Here is a 13,450-nt window from a genome sequence, read left to right as displayed (position 1 = left end):
TTCCCTGAACAGGGATTGAACCCTTGAACCCAGGCCATGGCAGTGACAGCTCTGTCCTAACCACTGGACTGCCAGAGAACTCCCTTATTCCACATTTTAAAAGTATCTTCTAAGATGACATGGGAAGTACCCATCAAGCACTTCTGCTACATTCCAAAGTTCTATGTCCCAAGGAAAATAATTTGTGTGACCTGAACTACCCTCTTCTTCATGGTATACAATGTTTACTTGAAAGAATGACTGACACTGGAAGATCTATATAACTTAGTGAAACAACGTATTACTTTTTAAAAATCTTACGTTAGTACAAGAGACATTCAATGTGCAAAACAGGGTTACGGATTTTAACGTAACAGAATAGGAAATATTCAATGATATTGTTTCAGGTCCACTTTGAAAATAACCTTTGAGAACCTACCACTTGTGTAGTTTTACTTTTGTATCAAAGACTAACATCCATGACTGTCTGAAAAGGTTCTTAAAAATACTACTCCTACATATGTGTGGGCCTTTTTATTTTCATAGACTTCAATCAAAATAACGGATTCAATACAGAAGCAAACATGAACATCCAGGGGTCTTCTAATGAGACAGACAAGAAAGAGAGAGACTTGCAAAAAATATAAAAATCTGAAAAGCTCCACTTTTCCCACTACCGTGTTTATTTGGGGAAGTAGTTATTTTTCATATTAAATCATGGGTTATTAATATTATTCTAAATAAATTAATTAAAAAATTTTAAGCTCTATATTTCTACTTTGGAAAGTATCGATAGAAGTATCCACATAAACAAAATTATCTTTGGGGTCGTCACTAGTTTGTAAGACTGTATAAATATTCTGACCACAATGTTGTGAAAATCGCTGACTACACAGTCCCTGGGCCAGGACTCAGGGAGACAGTGTGACAAAGAGCTCTCGGTGCAGGAGGGGAGGGATCAGGCAAAGTCCCAGGTCCCGGGAGGGGCAGGCTCTCAGGCTCTCAGGGTGTCAGGCGGTCTCTGGGACGGGGACGCTCCGTGGTGGGGATTCCCCGTCGCCCCGAGTTTCACTTTCTCTCTCACAACCTGTGTCGGGCCCTCCCGCCCGGACACTCGTGACGCGGCCCCACTTCTCACTCCCATTGCGTGGCCGGTTCTGGAGAAGCCAATCAGCGTCCCCGCGGTTCCCGGTTATAACGTCTCCACCGACCCGCCGCCCTCAGTTTCTGCCCAGACCGCGAGGATGCTGGGCATGGCGCCGCGAACCCTCCTCCTGCTGCTCTCGGGGGCCCTGGCCCTGACCGAGACCTGGGCGCGTGAGTGCGGGGTCGGGAGACAACGGCCTCTGCGGGGAGGGCGAGGGGACCTCGGGGGTCGTGGGGGCGGGACTCCCAGGGAAGGAGCCACGCCGCCGCCCCCGGCCCAGACCCGCCCCCTCACCCCGGTCCCAGCCTGTCCCTCCCTAGTTTCCCGCCCCCTCTTCTCTCCCCACGAGGTGCCGGCCATTCTCCGACCTCCACACCTTTTCCGTCTCCCGAGCCCCTCGCCCCCTTCCCCCTCCCGCCCCCGTCACCTCGGACCCGGGGACCCGCGCCGGGAGGAGGGTCGGACCGGGTCTCACCCCTCCCCGCCCCCAGGCTCCCACTCCCTGAGGTATTTCTACACCGGGGTGTCCCGGCCCGGCCAAGGGGAGCCCCGCTTCATCACCGTCGGCTACGTGGACGACACGCAGTTCGTGCGGTTCGACAGCGACGCCCCGAATCCGAGGATGGAGCCGCGGGCGCCGTGGGTGGAGCAGTTGGGGCCGGAGTACTGGGATCGGGAGACGCGGACCTGCAAGAACAACGCACAGGTTTTCCGAGTGGACCTGAACACCCTGCGCGGCTACTACAACCAGAGCGAGGCCGGTGAGCGACGCGGGCCCGGGTCCGGGTCACGACCCCCATCCCCAGGGACCGGCCGGCGTCGCCCCGAGTCTCCGGCTCCGAGGGTCACCCCAACATTGCGGGACCCGCCCGGCCCCCCGACTCGGGAGGAAACGGCGGGACTTTACCCAGTTTCATTTTCAGTTTGGGTTTAATCGCTGCGGCTGGTCGGGGCGGGGTCAGGGTCTCACACCATCCAGACGATGTACGGCTGCGACGTGGGGCCGGACGGTCGCCTCCTCCGCGGGTACCTACAGGACGCCTACGACGGCGCCGATTACATCGCGCTGAACGAGGGCCTTAGCTCCTGGACCGCGGCCAACGCGGCGGCTCAGATCACCAAGCGCAAGTGGGAGGCGGCGGGTGAGGCAGAGCAAGTCAGGAACTACCTGGAGGGCACCTGCGTGGAGGGGCTCCTCAGATACCTGGAGACCGGCAAGGACACGCTGCAGCGCGCAGGTACCAGGGGCCGCGGGCCTCCCTGGTCTCCCTTCGGGTTGGAGCTGGCTTCCCACAAGGGCAGGAAATGGGGTCCCTGTGGGAACACCGCCCCAACTTCTTGTCAGGAGAGGGAGGAATCCGTCCAGGTTTTCATCTTCTGTAGAAGACAGTGACTCGCCGGTGGCCTCACTTCTTTGAAAGGCGGTTAAGGAATCCAGTCTCTTTGGGGAAGAAACAGGAAACCATCCCTGAAATAACTGACCAGTGGCGCCCTTTGACCCTGACCCCCATCTTGTGAACCATGACTCTCTCTCTCAAGGCCTGTTCTCAGCCTGAGGACATCTTAGGAGGCCTGACTCCAGCTTTTCTGAGTCATTCAGCCTCCACCAAAGTCAGGACCATTGCTCTGTATTCTCCCCTTTACATGGAGCCTCCTACCTTGGCTTTCATCCTTATTCTAGAACTTTCCAAGGACTGGGAGATTTTCCCAGACCCCGGAGTCCAGGCTGGTGTCTGGTGTTTTTGCTGTTTCTTTTCAAACCTGTTGTGCTGTCCATTCCCAGGATGGTCACATGATGCTGCTTCAGTGGCCCATGAAGGTAACACTAAGTGTGAATTTTCTAATTCTTCCTCCTCAGACCCTCCAAAGACACACGTGACCCATCACCCCATCTCTGACCGTGAGGTCACCCTGAGGTGCTGGGCCCTGGGCTTCTACCCTGAGGAGATCTCACTGACCTGGCAGCGTGATGGAGAGGATCAGACCCAGGACATGGAGCTTGTGGAGACCAGGCCTTCAGGGGACAGAACCTTCCAGAAGTGGGCGGCCCTGGTGGTGCCTTCTGGAGAGGAGCAGAGATACATGTGCCGTGTGCAGCACGAGGGGCTTCAGGAGCCCCTCACCCTGAGATGGGGTAAGGAGGGACATGGAGGGTGGAGCTTCCTCTCAGATAAAGCAGGAGCCCTTCTGGACACGTTCAGCAAGGTCGGGATTCAAGCCTGAGGTCAGGGCCCCTTCCCTTTCCTCCACAGAACCTCCTCAGCCCACCGTCCCCATCATGGGCCTCATTGTTGGCCTGGCTCTCTTGGTGGTCACTGGAGCCGTGGTGGCTGGAGCTGTGATCTGGAGGAAGAAGCACTCAGGTAGGGACGGGAGGGAGGGATCTCAGTTTTCTTGTCTCACTGGGGAGTTTCAAGCCCAGGTAGAAGCTTGCCTGCGTTTTTATTGGGCAGTACCAGTCAGAAATATTGCTTGCCCGTCTGGAGACTGGCACTTATCCTTTCGTAAAGCACATGTGGAAATGAAAGATTTTTTTCACCTTCATAATTCCAGTTGGGGACCAGATTACCAGCACTTGAAGGTCACAGAGGGAAGGTCCCTGCTGAGGACAGACCCCCAGGAGGGCAGAAGTTGATTCAGTCCCCCTCATCTCCTTTCTTCGTGTTCCTGATCCTATCATGGGTTTTGGTCAACAGTTCTGGAAAGTTCTCTATGGTGCAGGACTAGGGGGTTCCTCTAGGATCTCACAACTTAGTCTTCTCCCTGGCCTCTCACGTGATGTTTTCTTCTTACAGGTAAAAAAGGAGGGAGCTACGCTCAGGCTGCAAGTAAGTGTGGAGGGGGTGTGATTCCTGAGACCCTTGTGAGGGTGCAGACAGGAGGCCATGGGGGGCTCACCCTCCTAAAGGTCCTTCTCTCGTTTCTCTCCTGTGGGTTCTGACCACATCCTGGTTTTGTTCTCCCCCAGGCAGTGACAGTGCCCAGGGCTCTTATGTGTCTCTCACGGATCCTAAAGGTGAGACCCTGGAGGGCCTAGATTGGGAGAGGTGTTGGGGCCGAGGGGATGCCCCGGGTGGTGGGGATCTTTGAGTGGGACATTTGAGCATGTGGGGGCTGTTGGGAAGGTCAACACTTACATGACTGACCTGAATTTGTTCATGATTATTTTCTTTCACAGTGTGAGACAGCAGCCTCGTGGGGACTGAGTGATGCACGGTCCCACTTTGTGGCTTCGGAGCCCTTGACTCTTCTTTCTGCAGCTGCATCTGAATGTGTCTGTGATCCTCATAGCATAATGTGAGGAGGTGGGGAGACTGGCCCACCCCTGCCCACCACGACCCCTCCCCACCCTGACCTGTGTTCTCTTCCCTGATCCACTTGCTTGTTCCAGCAGAGGCAGGCCTAGGCCACCTCCATCCTTGTCTTAACTTCGTGTTGCACTGAGTAATAATGTCTGACTTGCGTGTTGGAAATAAAATCTATATATGAATTTTGTTTTTTTCTAATTCCTGCCATGAGGGGTTGATGGGATAATAAAGGAGAGGATTCCTAAAGTTTCAGAGAGGAAATAAATGGAAGCAGTGAGAACCTTCCAGAATCCATGTGCCTGCTGTGCTGAGTCTGCTGCAGGCGGGACAGGAGGAGGCTGTGAGGAGCTGAGCATGGACACAGCCTGTGCCCACTCTGTGCTCACTGCATCGTGGGCTTTGATGTGGGTCACTGCTCTGCCAGGTCATCTTCTCTGTTCCTTTGTCCTCGTCACTTCAGTAGAACCTTGTCCCACCAGGACCTGTGATCTCAGAGGCTCAGAAATCACCTGGGCCTTGTACTGTCTCCTGGACTGTGGGCAGCAAGGGCTTCCTGTAACCAGGTAGCCTTGGCTCGGGCCTTGCTCCCATCCTCGGACCCTGTCTTTATCGTGTGTGTTTATATTTTGCTTATTTAGTTGTTGTTTTGGAATAATGACTTGTTTTTCATGTGCAGAGTTCTGGTCTCATTCTTCTCTGGGTGTCCCCATCTCTGAGAGCAGCAGGAATCAGACATGTCCCCACAGCCAAGGGGGCCCTGCACACAGGATTCTCAGTAGTATCAAGGGAGCAATTTTCAGCCTCATCCAGCTCTTGCCCTCCTTCTAGAGATGTTTGCTGGATTCTTCTTTCCAACTTTTCCCCATCCTTTAAAAGGAACCAGATTCTGGAATTAGCAAAGAGAAGGGACCCAATAGTCTCTCATCTTGACTTAATTCTTGCTGGATTTCTCTCTTCTCTGCAGCCCGGCCCCTCTTCTGCCCTTAGATCTTCTAAGCCTAGTGCTGACTCCAATCCAAACTGATGGATTTAGAAAGCACAGTGTAACAGTCATGGTACGTTGGAATATAGGACGCATAAGTGCAGGATATTCTTTTCTGAAGAGAGAAGGAGCGTGGTGTGTGGTGTGCAGACTGATTGGTGTGGGAGGGAGGGGAGATCAGCCCTTGTGAGAAAAGTACAGGCGGCATTGATGTCATTGCGAATGGATGTTGTGCTGTAGCTGCCACAAGACAGCATGAGGCCTGAGGTCACGTTAGTAAAGACACTGTCTCTAGAATAGGGAGGTGCTCTACACTGATCATTCATTCAATTGATATTTTTGTGTGCCAGATACATGACACACTATTTTTGCATCTAGGAAACCTCAGGGAACTAACAACAGACAAAACTTGTCAGCCATGTGGAGTATATGTTCTAGGGGAAAGGGCAGAGTGTGCACTATGAGACTAGTAAGTGAGGGAAGTGTTTACATTAAAAGTTGGTAAGTGCTGTGAGGAAGGTGACCCAGCGTGTAAGTGTGTGGGGACAGGGATGATGTCTGTTTTACTAGGGTGGTCAGTGCGGGCCTCATTGAGAAGGTGACCTTTGAGTAAAGATGCGAAGGACAGGAAGGAATGTCCACGAGGATGTCTGGGGCAAGTCCTCTCCAGGCAGGGGAGCCTCCAGTGCCAGTGCACTAGGGCAGGAGAGTGTCTGCGTGTTCAAGGAAGAGTGAGGAGGCCATCGTAGCTGCAGGAGAGAGGAATTGAGATGAGATCCAGTGTCCGGACAGATCATATAGACCTAGACAATATTACAAGGGTTTTGATTTCGTCTGAGTAAGATGCGGAGTTTACAAGGTGGTTTGAACAGAAGATTGACCTGGTGTGACTACTCTCGAGAAACATCTGGCTGCTGGGCAGAATCAGGAGGTGAAGGGCAAGAGATTCCATAGAGGAAACTGTAGGAAATGGTGCAGTGTCCAGGCTGGAGATGCTGGTGCTTGTCTGGGGTGTGAGCAGGGAAGATAATAGTAACTGATTGGATTCTGGATATATGCTGAAAGTGGCGTTTTACAGCAATTCCTAATGGATTAAATTGGGGTTATAAGAGAGCAGAATGAAGGAAGACCCCAAATTTTGAGATTTGCAAGTAGACATGTGGGGCACCTTCCGCAGAAATGGGGAGACTCTGGAAGCAGCATATTTGAGTTGGCGGCAGCATTGGCATTCGGTTTAGGAAAGTGCAAACTGAGTCTGGGGTTCAGGTGAGATGACTTGGCTGGAGAAATAGTTGGAGGAGGTGACACCCTATAAACGAGGTTTAAAGCTTTGAGAACAGATGAGGTAACCAGGGGAGAATTGGCTACAGAAGAGGAAGGACAAGGACTGAACCCTGGACCCCACAGCACTATGCGATCTGATCAGACCACACACCCGAGCAGACCGCACGGTTCTGAACACCGAGTCTAGACGGCAAAGAGACCAGGGGGTCCCGATCTTCCCTGTGCATCACCTGCACACCTCAGGTGGAAGGGAGCATGAGAATCTGCATTTTAAACAAGTTTGGTGCTGACTAAAGCAGAATCATAGTCAATAGGTCTCAGAGTTGGTGAAAAGATATTTCACATTTAACAGTGAGGTCAGGTGGAAGGGAGCATGAGAATCTGCATTTTAAACAAGTTTGGTGCTGACTAAAGCAGAATCATAGTCAATAGGTCTCAGAGTTGGTGAAAAGATATTTCACATTTAACAGTGAGGTAAAAGAAAATTGGGAGGCTATGGAAAACAGTGTGGCATTTCCTCAAACAATTAAAAATATAATTACCATATGATCCAGCATTCCCACTTTCCAAAGAAGTAAAAGCAGGATCTCAAAGAGATATTTGCACACTCATGTTCATAGCAGCATTATTCGCTGTAGCCAGGAGGTGGAAGCAACCCAAATGTCCATCAGTGGATGAATGGATAAACAAAATGTGGCATATGCAGACAATGGAATATTATCCAGCCTAAAAAAGGAAGGAAATTCTGACACACGCTACAACATGGATGAACCTTGAGGACGTTATGGTAAGTGAAGTGAGCCAGTCACGAAGGCACAAGTACTGTATGATAGCATTTATGGGAGGTCTCAGAAGTAGTCAAGTCCACAGGAACAGAAAGTAGATTAGTGGTTGGGAGGAGGGGGAAATGAGGAGATGTTGTTAAATGGGTAGAGAGTTTCAGCTTTGAAGAATGGGAGAGTTCTGGAAATTGGTTGCACAGCAAGTTAAATATGCTTAACATTAATGAACTATACGCTTAAAAATGGGAAAGATGGTAAATGTTATGTGTTTTTACCACAATTAAAATTTTTTTTAAATTAAAGAATACTGAGAGAATGAATCTAAAAGAGGTATCTTTGAGAGTGGAGAGAAATAGTATGGTCTAGGACTAGAAGTTTAGGATTTAGTTAAAAAACAGGGAATATGCCCAAAGGTACTCTTTAATGAAGCACCAGGTGGGTTCAGCGGAGGTTGGCCGGGGTACTTACATGAACCACTTTAGACTGGACAGCTCTGGGTGTCTCCTGAATTGATTTCTCTATTTCACTTGAGTTTTCAGGGTGCTTTGTCACCTTCTAAAGTTATATTAGCCAACAGTAAGAGAATTTGACCAGAAGATGTGGTGTCAGAATTGCTTAATGACCTTTGGTACTTTTATTCTAGGAAAATTGATGAGGGATCTGGAATATAAAACAAGTGAGCATCTGGAGGGGATAGTGGCTGAAGTTTGTTAATTGCAGCTTTCCTATGAAGCTCCATTACTTATGGGTCAGCTCTTTTTGTTTTAAAGAGGAAGGTCTTCGTGTGACTAATGTATCCAAATTCTTTATCCTGAGAATTCAGATTTCAAAACCATAAACCTTTCCCCAGATTTGTGCAGCTGCAGTGATCTCAGTCCTGACCGTTTTTCCCTCTCAAGTCTCATCACACTGCCTGTGCCCTTGAATTTTCTGTGTTCTCTTCATTTTCCAGATATGGTTGCTAATAGTATGAGCACAAGGTCAAAAGCAGTTTCTGGCCTGGCCGCCTGAGGAGTCTCCCCCCATTGTCATAAAGGCCCCAGAACCTATTCAGCTGGTCTCTATATGTACCGTCCCTGAGCCTTGCCAGATCCTGTCCTACTGTCCAAGGCTGACTGGAGCTGCTCTGGATTATGATGGTGGGAAGGTAACCTTTACCAATGCCAGAACTCAAGAGTTTCTCTATGAATTGTCACCTTCCTTCACTGGGAGAATTTTCCCTTTCCTGTGGCTTGACTGCATGAGATCCAGACTTACGCTAAGACCCTGAGAGGAGACCTCCTGGGCACAGCCCTCGGTGTTTTCATTGATCCTCTGCTCCTTTACATCATTCCCAACTCTCTGCCTCAGCTAGGTGGTCCTGCTGGGTTTCTGAATGCACTTAGATGACTGTAGCCTTATGGTAGTCAGGAGTCTCTTGTCCTCACTGCTTTGTCTCTAAAATGGGAGTACTAACGCTAGATCTGCTTTCTCTACAAGGGAATCATTGAAATGTCTTTAAAGTACTTATTAAAATGTGTACTAATTATGAATTTTTTGCCTTTGATTTGGTTCTTCACCTGCCACTGAGACAAAGGTATGAGAACGAGTGACTGTATCATAGGACTGCAGCCCCTGCCACGAATAGGAATTGATTACAACATCCATATCCATTTTTAGAGCACCTTTTCAGTCACATAATTTCTCCTGCCATCCTTCTAAGCAGCTGAGAAAACAGTAAATGTTTTGCAACTCATACCTGCTTACCATTGATACATTATGAGACTTGACCTATCTGGAGTGGAAATGGTTTATTTCTTTCTGCTATGTTCTGATAATTTTTGCAATAAGAAGGGGGGAGTGGAAGCCATTTGAAGTTCAGGTGTATATGAGTTTTTGGAGGTCACTTGGTCCTGAAGTTCAGTCTTATGTCCGCTATGTTTTGAGATGGTAGAAATAGATACTTAGCTTAATATTAAATTAGTAGTCTTAAGTATAAGCAGCAGAAAACAAATTTGGCTAATTTCAGAAAAAGGGAAATTTATTAAACGTTACTGGGGCTTGTAGAGTGTAAAGAGGGAGGGATATGTGTACCTCCCTGCTTGCAAATTCTGCGCCAAGAGAGCTGGGAGTCAGTGTGGGAGCTGCAGTGACAGGGAGGAGCAGCTGGGGGAGTCCGCAGGGGTGACAGGATTGTTGGGATTGTCAGTACCTAAAGAGAACACACCATGCATGAGGACAAGCTAGTGGAGAGGGGGTGTGACCTGGTGCAGAGCAGATGAGGAAGAAGTAATGAATACACACAGGGGTGGAGCCAGAGGTGTGTTTGGCAGTAGCTGTCTTGGTGGATTCATAGACCCAACTGATGGGTATAGTTCTCCTGGATATAGAGATGAGAATGAGGAGTTGAGGAGAGAATGGTCTCAGGAAATTAGTGGATAGAACAGGCCGTAGTTCTGCATGTAACTAACTCCTAAATCAAAATCTGGCATAAGTGCACCAGATTGCAAGAGAATAGGATGCCTGCCTATGCCCCAGCAACATTAAAGATTAGGAAAGTGTGCTTTGGGCTTCTGTAATGAGAGGTGGTCTCATCAAGACTCACGTAGTTTAGCATTCTCAAGACATGGGAGCAGATGCTAGTTGCCTAAGAAGAACGTCCCTTATTTAAAGTGCTGGGTTCAAGAGATGTGGGTATATTTGCTCTGATAGCTCAGTTGTAGAAGAATGTTTTCTCAAAAAAATATGACCAAACAGCACAAGATTCCTATACCCTGTAACTGTATCTGTCAAAACAAGCAAATACAAGTCGATTGCTGACGTTGTATGTTCCGATCCTCATTATAGCAGGGGCAAAGCAATGCGCAACCAGATTTTTTCTGTATGGTGAGTGGCCAAAGGTTTTAACTATTATATTCAATTACAGCTCAGTCCATGTTTCACTTACAGGACTGAAGGGAACAGATTTTATGGGTTAAGGGTGTAGATAGAGGATGTTGCAGTGATTTTGGTTAGAAGTAATTATGAGATGAAATATGAGTAATTACTAAAGAACAGGGTCAGAATTTAGCAAGACAATGTTGAAACCGTTCCTCTTTAGAATGTTTCTTAAGTCAAAGATTAATGTTAATAAGATACTTATTAGACAGATAAATAGAAAAAAAGTCAGGAAAAAGAAGCCAAGAAAAGCAATTATGTCTGATACTGGAACCACAGGGAAGAGTCCTCTGGGGATTCCAGATTCTGTGCCAAGAGAGTGACTCTGAGGGCCGGCCCTTCTCTCAGGACAACTAAGGCATCCAGTCTCTCCTAGGATGGAGGGGAAGACAATCCCTGAAGTAACTGATTAGCAGTTCCCTTTGACCCCGGCGGCAACAATGGGCACTGTACTCTGGGCGACTTTCTCTCTCTCAGGCCTTGTTCTCTACCTCACCCTCAATCTGTCTGGAGGTCTGACTCCAGCTTTTCTGAGTTACTCGGCCCCCACACGGGGCAGGACCAGAAGTGGTGTTCTCCAACCCAGAAACCGGGAGCCTCTTACTCTGAGTTGTCTCAACCTGAACTTACAGCTATCCAAGGAACAGGAGATCATCCCAGACCCCAAGTCCAAGGTGGTGTCTTTCTCCCCCCAACTCAACTGTCCTGTCTGTTCTCAGGATGGTCACACGAGTGCTACTGGATTGTCCCATGAGGGATGCAAAATGTCTGAATTTTCTGATTCAGCCCCTCAGATTCCCCAAAGACACACGCAACCCATCCCTCTATCTCTGATGGTGAGGTCACCCTAAGATGCTGGGCCCTGGGCTTCTACCTTGTGGAATAACCCTGGTCTGGCAGAATGATGGGGAGAACCCAACTCATGGCACAGAGGTTCTGGATAGAGAAAAATATACCATGCTAACACTAGTCTAATGAAAGCAAGAGTAGCTATATTAATTTCAGACACAGCAGACTTCAACACATGGAAGGTTATCAGAAATAGCAAGAAAGGCGTCACATACTGATAAAAGAGTCAATTCTCCAAAAAGACATAACAATCTTTAATGTGAATGCACCTAACAACAGAGGGTCAAACTATGTGAGGCAAAAACTGATAGAATTGATAAGAGAAAGAGATGAATCCACTCTTTTAGTTGGAGACTTCAACATCCCTCTCTCAGAAATGGACAGAGCAAGCAGGCAGAAAATCAGTAAGGACATAATTGAACTGAAAAAACCATCAATCAACTGGATATAATCAATATCTATAGACTACTTCACCCAACAACAGCAGAATACACAGTCTTCTCAAGCTCACATTAAACATTCACAAAGACAGACTGCATTCTGGGCCATAAAACACACCTTAAAAAAATTTTTTAATATAAATTTATTTATTTTCTTTCTGGCTGCGTTGGGCTTTCCTTGCTGTGCGCGGGTTTTCTCTAGTTGCAGCAAGCAGGGGCTACTCTTCATTGTGTTCTGCGGGCTTCTCCTTGTGGTGGCTTCTCTTGTTGCAGAGCACGGGCTCTAGTTACACGAGCTTCAGTAGTTGTGGCTCATGGGCTCTAGAGCACAGGCTCAGTAGTTGTGGCACACGGGCTTTGTTGCTCCACGGCATGTGGTTTCTTCCCAGACCAGTGATCGAACCCCTGTCCCCTGCATTGGCAGGCGGATTCTTAACTACTGCACCAGCAGGGAAGTTCCTACCTTAACAAGTTTAGAAGATTAGAAGTCATACAGAGCCTGAACCAAGATGGCGGAGTAGAAGGACGTGCTCTCACTCCCTCTTGTGAGAACACCAGAATCACAACTAGCTGCTGGACAATCGTTGACAGGAAGACACTGGAACTCACCAAAAAAGATACCCCACATCCAAAGACAAAGGAGAAGCCACAATAAGATGGTAGGAGGGGCACAATCACAGCAAAATCAAATCTCATAACTGCTGGGTGGGTGACTCACAGACTGCAGAACACTTATATCACAGAAGTCCACCCACTGGGGTGAAGGTTCTAAGCCCCACGTCAGGCTTCCCAACCTGGGGGTATGGCAACGAGAGGAGGAATTCGTAGAGAATCAGACTTTGAAGGCTAGTGGGATTTGATTGCAGGACTTTGACAGGACTGGGGGAAACGGAGGCCCCACTCTTGGAGGGCACACACAAAGTAGTGTGCGCATCGGGACCCAAGGGAAGGAGCAGTGAACCCAGGGGAGACTGAACCAGACCTACCTGCTAGTGTTGGAGGGTCTCCTGCAGAGGCAGTGGGTGGCTGTGGCTCACCGTGGGGACAAGAACACTGGCAGCAGAACTTCTGGGAAGTACTCCTTGGCATGAGCCCTCCCAGTGTCTGCCATTAGCCCTACCAAAGAGCCCAGGTAGGCTCCAGTGTTGGGTTGCCTGAGGCCAAACAACCAACAGGGAGGGCATCCAGCCCCACCCATCAGCAGTCAAGAGGATTAAGGTTTTACTGAGCTCTGCCCACCAGAGCAACACCCAGCTCTACCCACCACCAACCAGTCCCTCCCATCAGGAAACCTGCACAAGCCTCTTAGATAGCCTCATCCACCAGAGGGCAGACAGCAGAAACAAGAATAACTACAATCCTGCAGCCTGTGGAACAAAAACCACATTCACAGAAAGATAGACAAGACGAAAAGGCAGAGGGCTATGTACCAGATGAAGGAACAAGATAAAACCCCAGAAAAACAACTAAATGACGTTGAGATAGGCAACCTTCCAGAAAAAGAATTCAGAATAATGATAGTGAAGATGATCCAGGACCTCGGAAAAAGAATGGAGGCAAAGATCGCGAAGACGCAAGAAATGTTTTACAAAGACATAGAAGAATTAAAGAACAAACAAACAGAGATGAACAATACAATAACTGAAATGAAAACTACACTAGAAGGAATCAATAGCAGAATAACTGAGGCAGAAGAATGGATAAGTGACCTGGAAGACAGAATGGTGGAATTCACTGCTGCAGAACAGAATAAAGAAAAAAGA

General features: G+C 48.5%; 2 protein-coding genes across 3 annotated transcripts in view; both read left to right on the top strand.

The window, feature by feature from the left end:
• Window positions 1-976: 976 nt before the first annotated feature.
• On the top strand, window positions 977-4,616 carry LOC112064291 (BOLA class I histocompatibility antigen, alpha chain BL3-7-like). Of its 2 annotated transcripts, XM_024121681.3 has the most exons (8): window positions 1,141-1,296; window positions 1,618-1,887; window positions 2,089-2,364; window positions 2,985-3,260; window positions 3,379-3,489; window positions 3,922-3,954; window positions 4,095-4,142; window positions 4,305-4,616. In XM_024121681.3, the coding sequence occupies exons 1-8, from the start codon at window positions 1,224-1,226 to the stop codon at window positions 4,307-4,309; spliced, it is 1,092 nt and encodes a 363-aa protein (XP_023977449.1). In that variant the 5' UTR covers window positions 1,141-1,223; the 3' UTR covers window positions 4,310-4,616. The 2 variants fall into 2 exon arrangements, with proteins under 2 accessions (XP_023977448.1, XP_023977449.1); XM_024121680.3 differs by lacking the exon at window positions 4,305-4,616 and having other exon boundaries at window positions 977-1,296; window positions 4,095-4,267.
• Window positions 4,617-6,031: 1,415 nt separating this feature from the next.
• The window catches only part of LOC102996245 (BOLA class I histocompatibility antigen, alpha chain BL3-7-like), a 19,968-nt gene continuing 12,549 nt past the window's right edge, over window positions 6,032-13,450 (top strand). The window contains 1 exon segment of the mRNA XM_055080024.1: window positions 6,032-6,147. Coding sequence (XP_054935999.1) covers window positions 6,032-6,147 — 116 coding nt within the window.

Source organism: Physeter macrocephalus, chromosome 18 (assembly GCF_002837175.3).
Source record: "Physeter macrocephalus isolate SW-GA chromosome 18, ASM283717v5, whole genome shotgun sequence".
Lineage (NCBI taxonomy): Eukaryota > Metazoa > Chordata > Mammalia > Artiodactyla > Physeteridae > Physeter > Physeter macrocephalus.
This window is presented reverse-complemented; position numbering and strand designations above follow the sequence as displayed.

What these genes read in the sequence shown, in the direction of transcription:
- LOC112064291 (XM_024121680.3), top strand. Translation starts at nt 1,224, where the DNA reads ATGCTGGGCATGGCGCCGCGAACCCTCCTCCTGCTGCTCTCGGGGGCC. An exon ending in GCCCCTCACCCTGAGATGGG is followed by an intron (nt 3,261 to 3,378) that starts GTAAGGAGGGAC and finishes TTTCCTCCACAG; the next exon opens with AACCTCCTCAGCCCACCGTC. An exon ending in CTGGAGGAAGAAGCACTCAG is followed by an intron (nt 3,490 to 3,921) that starts GTAGGGACGGGA and finishes TTCTTCTTACAG; the next exon opens with GTAAAAAAGGAGGGAGCTAC.